A 13753-nucleotide genomic window follows, 5' to 3' on the forward strand; every position below is an offset into this window, starting at 1 on the left:
GGATCCTGGGGCAGTTCTTCACATCCCTGAGCCTCACATTCTTTTGGGAATATAGGCACAGTCTCCTTCCATAAACACTTATGAACCACAGAAGTTGTCTCTAAGTGGTAGAATTCTTGGTGGTTCTATTCTGATGACATAGTACTGCATTGGTTTTTAATTGCTCTATACAGATTCTCATTGGAAAAAAACAACAAGAAAAAAGTAACAATAACATTTTAATTGGAGTAAGAACTGGCAAGGTAAGGAACATGGCCAGCAGGGCATGGTAACACTATCATTCTATCTTGCTCAAGTCAGAGACCTCCTGGGAAGGAAAGAAACCAGAGCCCAGGGGGCCTTTTCTGCCCCTGAGCAAGGCCTGTTACATGGTCAAGTCTTTCTTACACATTGCCTGCTTTCTCTGGGCACAGATGTATACAAGAGCACCTCTCAGCTTCCCTACCCAAGAAAGCCTGTCCCTAATCCTAAGTAAATCTGTGACTCTTTCTTGTAGTTGGGCTTAGGTGGTCGAGGGTTAGATTGCAAACACAATAAAACCAGAAGAGTTCCCCTCGTGAGTGGATGAAGAAACATTTCCAGGACTGAGTGAGGGATATGAATGGGGTTAGGGCAGTCATTCTAGAAAAACAAAAAAGAAACACCACAAAATACAAAATTCAGACCCAACAACATGGTTTTGTCAGTAAAGGTATCTGCCACTAAACATAACAAGAAGACTTGGATCCCCAGGACCCACATAGTGGACAGAGAGAAATTACTCCCCCTTACTAGAGGTTCACACAGCCACATGAAAATAAGTAAAATGTAATATCTTTTTTAAAATGAAGCACAAAATGATTTGCAGAGCGTGAGGCTCATAGCACATGCTCAATAAACAACCGTGACTCTGAGAAGAGTTGAGGATCCTCCCAGAGCGTTGAGTCATTTCTGAGTGAATGAGCTTCACATAGCCGGTGTGGAGACAATGGCAGAAGGTGAGAGCTTGGGGAGAGGACAAAAGACAAGCAGATACCGATTGTGGACACACTGAAGACTGGAGGGTAAGTAGGAGTTCAGTGAGAAGGGACAGAGGTGGGCACGCTCTGGGGTGGAGATTCTGAAAGGCTGCATGACCAGGAAGAGGCCCTGAACAAAGGCCAGGCCTTTGTCTTCGGAGACCATTTTCGCTGAATCAATCTTGCCTCCTTAACGAAAAACAGCAAACTTCCCATCTGGGAAGATACTGCCATATATTTCCACAGCATTCACTTTGGTTGTTAAACAAATATTTAACCAAGCGGAAGCTGAGGCGACCTGGTAGTTTACACAGGAGGTATCACTGGGCAGGTGAGGGAACATATCCCTCCTCCCTTACCTCTGCATACCAATGCCCTGGCTTGAGCAGGCAGATCGACGCTGTGCTGGTTCTGAGACCCAGAAGCCACTACGACCCACATCCCATATTAGATAATGAACTCTCTAAACATGAGTCCTTAGGCAAAGATGCAGGAGTACTCTTTGTAAACATTTTGACTGGCCTACCTACGGCTTTAACACCAACCCAGCCCTGGGAGGGATGCTTTCTAACCTGTGCCTGGAACTTTCTTCCAGGGAGGGAAACCAGTGTGTTTTCCCTGGACCTCTCTACTCACATTCATTCTCTCTCTCTCTCTCTCTCTCTCTCTCTCTCTCTCTCTCTCTCTCTCTCTCTCTCTCTCTCCTTCTTGCAGGAACATGTACACCTATCCTAGACAGTGACCTAGGTGTAAGTGTGGGTAGAGTGAACTAAGCATGCTCAGTTCCTCTCTCATGTCCCTCATGGGATACTACTTATCAAATAGACACCAAAAGACCCCGGCATCCAGCCCTGCCTAGTGAAGCTTCCCTAACCACAGGAAATTCTTCATCCCTTGGCTTAGAGGCACCAAATGGAGTATGGAGAACAGAACAGAATGGTCATAGTAAAGAAAAGATACGATCACCACCACAGATACCACAAAGCGGCTGCTGGGTATCAGCCGCCCATAAGCTGACGTTGAGCAGGCAAGTTCCCATCAGCAGCCCTCTGGACAGTCACGCCAGGGTGAGCACTAACTCCTTGGGGTCTACACTTGCAGCCAGGTCACCATCATAACAAAGGTTCTAACGGGATAAAGGAAAACCACCATTCCACTCTTCCAGGGGATGGAAACATCACATAAAAAAAAAAGCAACACAGGGCTGGAGTGAAATCCAAGTGGTGGGGATATCATCGCTCATGTGGAGAAAGCATACAACAGGCTGTTTTCATTCCTCTTGTCTAATCCCATCCGGAAACAGTGTCGATTTCCCGTGAAGAAGAGATAAGAGTCTTTCAAGAATGTCTTGGATTCAATGCAACAGGCACTATTTTTGCCTCACATCCGTGTTCTTGAAAAATGCAAATGTAATTATAACCTAAGACTTGTAGATCCAAGAGTCTCCCTCCAAGGTGACTGTATCATGCCAGCAAGCCTAGCTAGGACTGAGTCCTAAACACTGTGTCTATACTGTCTTGTGAAAATCACAGAGAGGGTTGCTCTCAGGGATATGGCTGCAAATTACACACCAACCACAGACAGATGAGCCAGGTACTGGCCTAGCACGTGTCAGCATTGTACCCATACCCCCAAGGTGCACTTACCCCATTATGCCTCTCATTCAACAAGTAAGAAAAAAATCTTACAGAGGCCACAGAGCTGCTGACCGGATAGGAAAAGGAAAGTCATGCTCTGTGCCATGCCCCGTGGAATGCCAAAGAACCATTCTTCATGACTGAACAGCCAGCTGCCACTGCCAGCCCCTTAGGAAAGTCCTCGCTTTGAAGTAACTTCTCCCAGTCTCTTTGCTCAGGAACTTCCTTAGGTTACAGGAATGCCAGTTCCAAAACCACACCTACAAATACTTCCAGACTCTTTCTCACAATCGTGGTTGATTCGAGGGTCGTGTTGATGGGAGAAGTGAGAATCGGGCAAATTTGCTCGCTGGGTCAACAACTGTGAATCCTGTCATGTTGGAGAGGCATGAATTATAAAGACGAGTAATCCTTCAGAGCAAAACATCCCATGGGATTTAAAGAGAAGGTCTATATTTCAGACAGACCCTGCCACCTACAGAGTGACCTTGGGTAAGCTGCCAACCTTACTTGCCTGCTAAAAACAGAGGACAGGAGAGGGAGAGGGAGAGGGAGAGAGAGAGGGAGAGGGAGAGGGGGAGAGGGAGAGGAGAGAGAGAGAGAGAGAGAGAGAGAGAGAGAGAGAGAGAGAGAGAGAGAGAGAGAGTGAGAGAGAGAGAGAGAGACAGAGAGAGAGAGAGAGAGAGAGAGAGAGAGAGAGAGAGAGAGAGAACAATTTCCTTAGATTAGTTGGAAAATTAAAGTTAATATTGTATATGAAATAATTCCTTAAGCCCCAATACGCCATTCAAATCAAGAGATTTAATTTTAATTATTTGCACTCAGCTATTTGGCTAGGATCTTATGTAGAATTTTAATCACCAAGTAGCGTTTGGGGGATGGGGAAAGCAGAGGTATAGTGACATCACGGTTAAGAACAAAGCCTCAGCTTCCAGATATCCAAGTTCAAGTCCTGACTCTCTCACTTGATTTGCTCCAGGGACACAAGACCATCTTTGGGCCTCAGTCTCCTTATGTAGAAAATAACAATTCAATGGAAAATAACAATTCAATTCAACGAGAGTAACAAATGACTGCCTCTGTCAGAGGGTTTCCTGAAAACCATAGAAGTTAACACATTAGCAGAACCCAGAGGCCGGAGGTGCAGCCCATTAGGAGAGCAGCGGTAGCAAGCTCAAGACGCTGAGTTCTATCCATAACAGCCGCGAATACTTGCATTCTAGATGTGCGGACTATTACAGCGCCTCCCTGCTGGGATTTTCACCAGGCAGGCAAGATGGGACCAATGCTCGGCAGTCTGTGCTACAAACCAAACCACTGCAGCAGAGGCAAAGAGGCACAGCAGCGTGGGAACTCCTCTGTAAGTCTCTGGGAGCGCCCTTGGCAGAGGAAGGAAATGGTTATGCGATCAACACCCTGTTTCTCTCTTCCCTCTCTGCTTCCCGGTACCTGGTGCCACGCAAAGCCTTCTCTTCACTCGCCATTAGCTAATTCCTGTCTGTGAACACAGAACAGCCCTGAATGAGCCCTGCAGAGCAGAGCAGAGCAGCCTGCAGGACCCTGTCCTACGCTGCTCCTCCTCTCCCACTCTTCATCTTTCATCCTCTGGACCACCTTCATGCCCACCCCACCCCGCCACCCCGAGATCTCACAGCAGGGCCCACATGTGCCCCAAGGGCCTCTTTCTTCCTTCTTGGGATGCTGCATTTCGTCTCTGCTAATTCTATACTTAGTGGCTGTGTAATTATGCTGCGGTGGTCTGTTTTATTGCCCCTAAAACTACTCCAGAGCCAATCACAATTCTTCTAGATCTTCCACGGTGATGAACACCCCAGGATCTGCCATACGTAATTCAGGAAGAAGCTTAATTTATAGAAAGGTTCTCTGAGTTCCATTGGAGATAATCAAGCCGAAACTAGGTTGCTTCTTTTGTTCTATCTAAAAATGCTGGTCCTGACCCACTAAGGTAGTCTTGAGACATGCTGTAGTTTATACCATTTGGTTAGCTATGATTGTCCAGTAGCTATAGCTGGAAAACCCTAATCTGAGCCTTAACAATAAACGCTTGTTTCTGGTTTACATAAAACCCAAGCCAGTGTGGACCAGCAGGTGGCTTCAACCACAGAGCAGTAAAGAAGGGAAGCTCCCAGGTTTCTTCCATCAGGTGGCATCTCCAACACATAACCTCTCAAGTAACCATAGCAACCTGCCTGGGAAAAGGTCTTAGTGGGTCTTGCAAGTGGCACTGGGTCCTCCCAATCTCATCCCATTGGCTAGTATTTAGTGACATGGCTTCGCTTAACTAGGAGAGAGCTGGAAATGATGTGTTTCAAGAAGGGATGACAACGGATTTGCTGGTCAAGCTAGCAAGTGTTGCCACAAATCTACTGCTCTGCTCAGAAAATTCTCTAGTGTGGTGACCAACTTTGTCCCTCCAGTGGAACTACCAGAATATTCAGCTCACAGTAACAGCAAACAGTATGATTAGTGAATGAAGGGGGGAAGTGGAATGTGCTGACCAGAGGCCTTAGAATACTACAGTTCATGGTCACTAGTGAAGACTCATTGGAGACCCATACTTGAGTGGTTGGTCCCCTCCTTCAATCTAAAGCCTGAACTTGGGGCTAGAGGGAAAGATGCCAGAGAAATTACCTTGATGTCTGCCTGTCCTTCGGTATAGGGACAGCACAACCACTTCCTATATCCAGATGACATCAAAAATGGATGCCATGGAGCTTCAGAGGCAGACAAAATCCAGCCCAGGCCTCTTGCTGGCTAAACACTTGATATATTGATATTGATGTGGAACTTCAGTACACATTTCCATAATCTGTTCAGAGGGCTCCCAATCTGCCTGAGAAGGAGCCAGTGTCCTCTCTGCCCTTCACCCTCCAGCTTCCTGGGAATTCATGCTTCCTACCCCTGTGTGCATCTGTGGCACTTTCCCACAGCCTTCAGAATTCTCCTGTTAGAAAGATGTGTGGTGTTCGGAGATAACGGGTCTGCTCTATGGTACAACTACCCACACCTCAGAGACCTGGAAGAGGGGTACCTGTGACAATCAAAATATCTGGGTCCAAATCCAAAATCCCTATTTAATAATCATATGAGGTTGACTGTAATACCAGCCTCTTCAGCGTCAGAGGGTCCTTTATCTGTAAATAGACTTGAAAGGTCCAACCATGGATGCTACTGAGTCACAGAAGTCTCACTGTAAAGAATGTCGCGGGGCATACAGTGGGTGCTCAAGATGCTTAGGACTTCCCTGCCTCTCTCCCTGAAGCTGGGATAATGATTTACGTCCCAGACACTGCACCTCACATATAATAAATATAGAGTAAAAACGAGTTGAAATGCACTGGACAAAAGGCTTTCCTGTTGAGAAACAAACTTTACCTTGTCTTTAGAACTTCCTTTACCTCCCCTTCCCCACCCCTCCCCCACCCCCGGTACATCATTCTTCTTCTTTCTTGACATGAAAGTTCTTTCAGTCCTCAGAATCTTTAAATGGCCACCAGAGCCAAAGATCAGGGAGGAGTTGCTCTTCTCTGAAGATTCTGGGAGGGGAGGGAGCTTTGTTTTTAAAGCGCTGTGGAATCTCCTCCTCTGGGGATCTCAATACTGGCCTACGATGGGCTCAGATCCGGGTCTCTATGTGGTCTCTGTAAAATCAAGCACTTCAGACCCTCAGAAGAAACCAAGAATGCTGCTCCAAGATTCTCAGCTGCATCTCCCGCGTAGCAGCCCTTGACTGGGAGCCCAACCTTCTGCTTTCTCTAGGAAGCCCAGGATCCGGCTTTCTTCCAGTTCATGGTGCCTTCAGGTGCTTTCCACTCGCGTGTCCTTTAATTCTCACAAACAAGCTGAAGGCTGGATACTATGTCATCCCCATTTTACAGACAGGGGAATTATCAGAAGGTGATAGTAAATTGGTTAGCAGTTTGCCCAGAAACATCCCCCAAAGGCTCATGGTCTGAACTGCCAGTCCCTGAAAGTTTTCAAGCTGTGCTCTATAGGAGCTTGGCTAATCTACAGTACTGGGATGGGCCTTTGAAGATGCTGACCTCCTTGATTCCTGCTCTGTCACAGTATGAGCACCTCACGCTCCTACCACCATGGACAGAACTGTTCAACCCACCTCCTCCTCCATAACGGACTGAAATCCCTGACGTTGGAAATCAAACCAGACCTTCCCTTCCATAAACTGTCTCCTTAAGGCATTTGGTCACAACAGCACGAGTGTGGTTAACATACAGCCAAGTAGCAAAAGTCCCAATTTTAACCACAGTCTACTGGGTTCAAATCTCATTCTATCTCTGTTATGCCATGTCACCTCCTTAAAATGGCTGTCAAAGAAGGCCATTCTGCATGTACATCCTTGAAAAAATAAACGGTCTGAACTGATTGATCTTCTAGGCCACTGTTTTTTAAACGAGGTGGAAAAACTTCACTTCTATGGAAGAGTGAGGGAGAATGTAAAGAGGCCAAACATTATGAAGTCTGGCTTATCAGTGTTTAATAACATTTCTGGATCAAAACTCTGCAGAACCTTATTTATGGACAGACAGTTACTGTGAAGCAGGGCCTTTTTATACAACCTTTTCATCTGAGGATGTTGTAGCCTTCTGCTGCCTTGCTGTTAGTGAGAGATGGGGTGTGAAATTTACTGGGTCTGCCAAGATTATCCCATTAAAGTATCTGCCCCTCTTCCAGTGTAATTCACTCAAGGGCAACAGCCTGAGCCATGGGGACCCATGGATGTCCTAGCCTGGGTGTTCTGGGGGCTGGAGGGGCGGGGAGGAGTCGGGGATGGGACATCCCGATGACATCACATCCATCGCGATTCATTGCCTTACCAAAATAAAGTGGATGCCACAATTATCCCATTCCTAAACAAACTGAAAACCCCAACCAAGCTTACTGCAACAAAGAACGAGCCTTTTTCCTGCTGTTTATTTTCATTTTGTATTCGTTAGCTTTTGAGATATTCCTGGCATGCGAGTCAGGCTCCATGTAACAAGCAGCTGCATTTAGTTAAAGATTTTCGAAGCAGTCCCCTCTCCCTTCCCCCTTCAACGCCATCGAACTTTCTCAAGTCCTAGAAGACTGTTCCTTTCTCCTTCTTATGGACGTCCAGGGGCCCATCTCTCCCGTCACAGCTCAGGGGATCAGTGAAGTCAGGGCCAGGTCTTTCTGCTTGAGAAAGAGCCTGGATGAGTCAAGTTTTTTTTCCAGTTACGGCTGGATCTGCCTGGATCTGCTCCTCCTCACCGAGATCCTGAGCTGGCAGTCATTTCTCCCTGATAGCAGTCTAATAAATCAGCCCTCCTTTACCTCTACCCCCAGGTAATGCACCAAAATGCAAACACACATATACTCCATCAAAAGACATCGCATAGCTAGCCGGAAGGAACTACTGGACACACTCCTCAGACCACATCAAAGTGGCATCACTACACTGCATAAATAAAAGAAAAAAAAAAGAAGAAAAATCTTTTAGACCAAGAGGCCTGGACCATCCCTGGAATTTTCAGTCTGTGTCTAAGCTCACGGCAAGGCTGGTAAGGGCAGTGCACCACTGTAGGAATGACAGAATTGACTATTTCCCATCACCTCTTCTACCCTGTAGGTGGTGGCAAAGAAAATACCTTTCCATTGCCCTTAGAAACTTAAAGATGTGCCAACTCTGGCCTGCACATTAAAAGAAAGCAGGTGTAAGAACTAAACCAGGAGGGACCATGTAGGACAGAGGTCAGTTAGGACAACACCAACTCTCAGGGCTTACAAACCCAGCGAAGCCATTCCCCGGCCATGTGACCTTGAGAAAGCAGCTTAGCATCTCGGCACCTAACCTGACCCATCTGCACAGTGATCTAGTTATACCATCGCCTTCACAGGGTAGTTGTGAGAGTTCTGTGGGTTAATACTAAGGAAGGCTTTAAGCAGCAACTAACCCATTAAACAGAGAGCACCAAGTGTCTATTCAATAAATTACAGATACAGGAATACCTCAGAATGCCTAGGTTTAAGAGATTGCTATTATCTGAGGTTGCAAGACTTTATTCATCAGCTTCTCCCAGGCCCAAATACCAGCCCATCTACCAGGAAGGAAACATGGGGCATGAGAGAAACTCCACAGAGTAGCTAACCTGGGCTGTGGCCAAGAACCCACCATCAACACGCATCCTTTCAATCTCCCCAGAAAGGAATCTCAGTGCCCAGGCATCTCCCCTTGTTACAAGTGGATGGAGCAGTTGATCCTTGATACTTTGTGGGTTCTTTTTCCCCACTGTTTATCTCCCCGGTTTCACCCCTTAACAAGAATAGAGGAGGAGAGGGGATTTAGGCAAATCTCCTGAATCTATTTTTTTCCCTTCTGTTTCTTCTTTGACCACAGCTACTAACAAACCGTAACCAACCTCCCTAAATGACCAACAACCACTAGGGTCTCAGGACCCTAACATTTATATACCCTCTGAAATGTTCCCAGAATTCCAAACATCACAGAATCACAGAAATTATCTGCAACTGGCAAAAATCATGTTTCTGCTAGAGCACGGGGCAAATCATGGTCAGCTGCTATGAACAGTCTGAAGCCGCCCTGCAGCCCTACTCCAGGAACACATTCTTACAATATTTCTGTGTTTTTTAAGAAACTGAAATTCCAAAACTGTCACTACATAGTGGCCCCTATCTTTTCATGGTTACCATTTCCTGGAAAAATCTGATTATGGTATAATCCAATGTCTATCAACCTACATGTAGAATTTTGTATATTATTTCTGAAGGATTGAACATCCTGCATTTCCTGCATCCTTAGTTAATTCCTCAGTTAATTTCTAGGCTGAGGGGGGCTTCTCTATTGCTTGACACTCATGGATTTATTTAAGCCTCATAAAACTCTTAGAAGGCTCAGGAAACATAATTGCCATGCCTACACTATGAAAGGGAAGATTCAAACCCATGTCTGTCAAATGCCAAACCCTGAGTTATAGCCATTAAGCTTGGCTAGCGGGTTCCTCTGATACTACTCTTTTTACTAGACGATGGAAAATGAGTAATCTCTGATTATTTGGCTGTGTTTTAACTGAGAGAAGGAAATAACTATACACTTTTTACATATAACCAAAAAGGTTCTCTCCTCCACTCACTCAGCAAAACTGTGGTCCCCTTAATGTATTTGCACAAGTGCAATGTCTATTTCTCTGGAAAACATTTATATCAGCATGCATAGGGTTTAAAAGCATCAGTTCTCTATAACATGCTCTATACCTCTTTTGAAAAATATTTGAAGTGCTGTAGGTTCGTGTCAACAAACCACAGGCAGACTGTTCCTTTGGATGCAAGTGATATGCGTTAGAAACATTTTAAAAGTTTAATTTGGAGCCTATTTTCACATGCAGGAGACGGAGACTAAAATAGATCAAAGCTGAGTTGTTGTAAGAAGTCTTGGTCTTAGGAGATGTCTCTATCAGGAAATGTGCCCACCCTGCAAACATGAGAAACACTCGAGAAAAGCTGGAAGCCCTCACACAACCCCAGGCACAGCAAGCCTATCTGGCCCAGCTGGGTAGATGACCTCTGGTAGAGTGAGAGAACACATCTCAAAAATCAAGGTAGAGATTGATTGAAGAAGGCCCAACACTGACCTCTGGCTCCACAGGGACACCCACATGCTCACTCATATGCACGCACCCACAGAAACACAAACATATAGTCCCTGCACTACACACTCACATACACAGGTAAAATAAAATAACCGCCAAGTATCCCAGCCATTGGAGGAGCAAAACAGCCTGGTTTGTTTTCCAATAAAGTAAATTACAAGTAAGTCCTGCCAGCGGCAATCTGGCCACACATTCTCTGCCTGTCCTGCCTCTGGGTGGTGCCCCCGAGCCATCGAGGTTGGATTTTTCAAACATCCCTAATAAAGGTCGAAGCTGACTGCTGAGGGCCCCCGATGAATTCACCAGCAAAGCTGACAGACGCATGGCCCTCAGGAGACTCCTATACTAAATGAAGTAGGGCGGACACCTACTGACCTAGCAATTGGAGACTTAGTAAATGACAGCTGAGTCGTGGGACACCTTCCTCCGGCTTCCAACAGCCAAACCACAGAATGAGCACAATTCTGAGAAAGGCTCAGGTAGGTTCCAAGCGTCTGGAGCTCTTGGGAGCAGTAATGAGTGTTTATACCTCTTACAGAAGTCCATCTTTTGGCAGGTAGGAGGCAGCTGGGAGGGTCAACAAGTAGCAGGCCGGAAACTATGTACATAAAGCCTTTCTCTCCCCTGCCAATCAAATAGAAAGGTGATGGGAGAAATTCTGAAATACTGATCCATTTTTCATTCTCTTGAAACAACTTAATAGATAAAATATATCTCCTCTTAAGCTGATGTCCGGAGTCACTGACAGGGTTACCTTAGGAATCTGAGGCCAGAACAGTTGCCAAAATGGAAAAGGGTTTAAGAGATGGCAAGACAGCAACAGGTTTGAACCTTTTATTAGAATATAGAACAGGAAGGAGAGAGAACTTTGGGTAGCTACTGACAACAGTATTGTTTTACATTCGCGAATTCGTTGTGTGGGTGGGTGACTTTTTAAAAACAGATGACCAAAAAACATGGTGAGCACCCCTACATCCCCAATTCATCTCATCCCAATCAGCAGAGGCTGTGACCTCACAATCACTGGCTGATGAAAGGTTAAGATGAAATAAAGGAGCCCACAGGAAGAACAGAATTAATCAAGACCCCCAGGCCAGGAATTCAGCCTTGGGCATCATCACCCCAATTGCACTGGACACGGGTCGGCGGCAGCGCGGCCCACTTTCTACTTTTCACCCAGGTGTAGTGGCCCGGAGCCCAGGTGTTTGGCATCCCCAAGCAAAACATCCAGGAGAGCAAACTGTTTACATTTCATCAGGGTTTTCCCTTAAGATAGGGGACCCCTGCTGATGTGCATCTTAATGGCCATTAGAAACCGTATTCACCCCCCATGGCGCTTCTAGATTAGCACATCCACACTTCAGAACTCTGTTGGGTGAGCACTGGCCCCGTCCCAGAGTCACCTCCAGGAGATCAAAATCCGCACCCAGCTTCCTTGCTGAGAGCTTTGTACCAAGAAAGTCACCCCTAACTTGTAGTAGAAACAAATTCAGCAGTCGTTCAGTGAGTGGTTCTTCCCCCGATCTGTTCAGTAGACTCTTCCCTAACTGGCTCTCAGATGAATGATAAACGAGGAGGGACCTATTTATCTAGAGCGGCGAGGGGCTGGAAGTGGGGGCAGGAAGAGTCCAGAAGCTCCAACACCCCCTCAAGGGATGCATGTTAAAAGTGAGGCCCGAGACCCCCAGAGACTTTAATCAACTTTCCCCCTCCGACTGCCAAAGAATGAATTGGTTGTCTCCACAGGCGCAGCGGGCTCTTCCCTCTCATTGTGTACGAGCTCAGACCCAGCGAGGAGCCAAGCTTCCCGCAGGGAACTAAGACGCTCCGGCTGCCGGTGGAGGCTTTCTCTAACTGTTGCGATTGTCTCTGGAGATGACCAAAATCAAGTATGCATTAGATGACCCCCCCCCCTTCTTCCACCTCGAGACACACACACACACACACACACACACACACACACACACACACACATTTGCACGTGCACACGCGGAGTCCAGAGTATTTTGGAGCAGCAGGCCGTCTCTTACTACGTACTTTGCACAAAGTGGCAGCGGCGGAGCAAACATTTTGGTCTGAATGATGACCCTCTAGAGGGCGGGAGGCTCCGAACACCAAGCAGTGAAGACACAAGGCAAAGGGAGTCCTGGGAGTACAGGGCTTTTGTTTGTACGGGTTCGCGGACCCCCCCTGGGCTCTGTTGGAGGCACCACTGAAAATGCAAACTCCCTCCAGGACAGAGAAGTAGATAAACGGGACCCCACTTGGGGTGCGCTAGGAATCCAGAGAGAGATAGGCAAAGGACCAGCATCTCTCCCAAGACACACACACACACACACACACACACACACACACACACACACACACACACACACTCCTCCACCGCCAAAGTCCTACTACACTTCCTGTCAGCACTTACAACCACAGCTGGGCGTCTAGGGACCAGTTCCCCAGAGCACCCCAGCCCGCAGCCGAGCTTCAGGGCCAGTCCTGGATGGCCTCCCTCCGGCAGCCCATGCAGGCGGCGGCCGAATGCCCGGCTCCCGGACGGGCGAGGCGCTCGCCAGGCACTCAGTTCTGCGGGACGGACGATGGAACCCGGGCGCGGGCGCCGCTTACCTTGGGCAGCAGCCCCGCGTGCGGCCAGCAGCAGCGCGGCCAGCAGCGCCAGCGGTGGCGGGCGCGTCCCGCGGCGGCGCGGCCGGTGCATTCCTCCTCTCGTGGCGGTGCTGGCGGCTCCCTGGCGGCGCGCAGAACATCCACGGGTTCTCCCAGTGCTCCGGGCCACTTTGTCCTGCCGCAGGCACTCGCAGGACACCGGAGGGCCTTTGCAAAACTCTTTGTCCCTCTGACCTGCTCCCTCGCCTCCGCTCGGCCGTCCCGGACCTGGGAGCGCGGCTCCTCCCGGTACTCCGTAGCAGCCGTGCCTCGGCCGGCGGTTCAGTTCCAGGCTCTCCGTGTCGTTCTAGCACACCGTGTGTCTCCGGCTCCGACTCCAGAACAGCGTGCCCAGTGCCTGGGGCGGAGGTCTCTGGGCTCACTCGGCCGCGGCTCCTCCAGCTCTCCGCGATCTCTCTTCTCGCCCAACTTGTCACTTTCCACCAACTCCACAACTCAGCGCCCCAGCCCGGACCAATGGCAGAGGCCGGCCCAGGCCAGGGTTCCAGCGCCCTCTGCTGCCGCCTCCTGGAGCTGCACCTTCCAAGGCATCACAGAAAGCAGCTTCCACACCTCCCGTAAACCCATCATCCCTCCCCACCCCACCCCCCACTCGCTGGAGAGCAGTCACTGGTGTTGATGGGACCCTTGAGACATTTTGATGGAGAAGGACTTGGAGGGCTGGGAAGCTTCCAGTGCAATGTGTGACTGGATAAGTAAGGAAGCCCAGATTTTAACTTTCTCTGCCACTGCCTTCGGTGAGGGAACATGTACAGATATTATACAGTTACAG

The 13753-nt window shown here is 48.1% G+C and overlaps 1 protein-coding gene across 1 annotated transcript in view; it reads right to left on the reverse strand.

Annotated features, from left to right (window-relative positions):
- Positions 1 to 13437, reverse strand: part of Ror1 (receptor tyrosine kinase like orphan receptor 1) — a 353520-nt gene extending 340083 nt beyond the window's left edge. The window contains exon 1 of the mRNA XM_032901776.1: positions 12922 to 13437. Coding sequence (XP_032757667.1) covers positions 12922 to 13012 — 91 coding nt within the window. The 5' untranslated portion in view covers positions 13013 to 13437. The remainder of the gene's footprint in view (positions 1 to 12921) is intronic.
- Positions 13438 to 13753: the final 316 nt, after the last annotated feature.

The sequence above is a fragment of the Rattus rattus genome, chromosome 1, assembly GCF_011064425.1.
Source record: "Rattus rattus isolate New Zealand chromosome 1, Rrattus_CSIRO_v1, whole genome shotgun sequence".
Classification (NCBI taxonomy): Eukaryota; Metazoa; Chordata; class Mammalia; order Rodentia; family Muridae; genus Rattus; species Rattus rattus.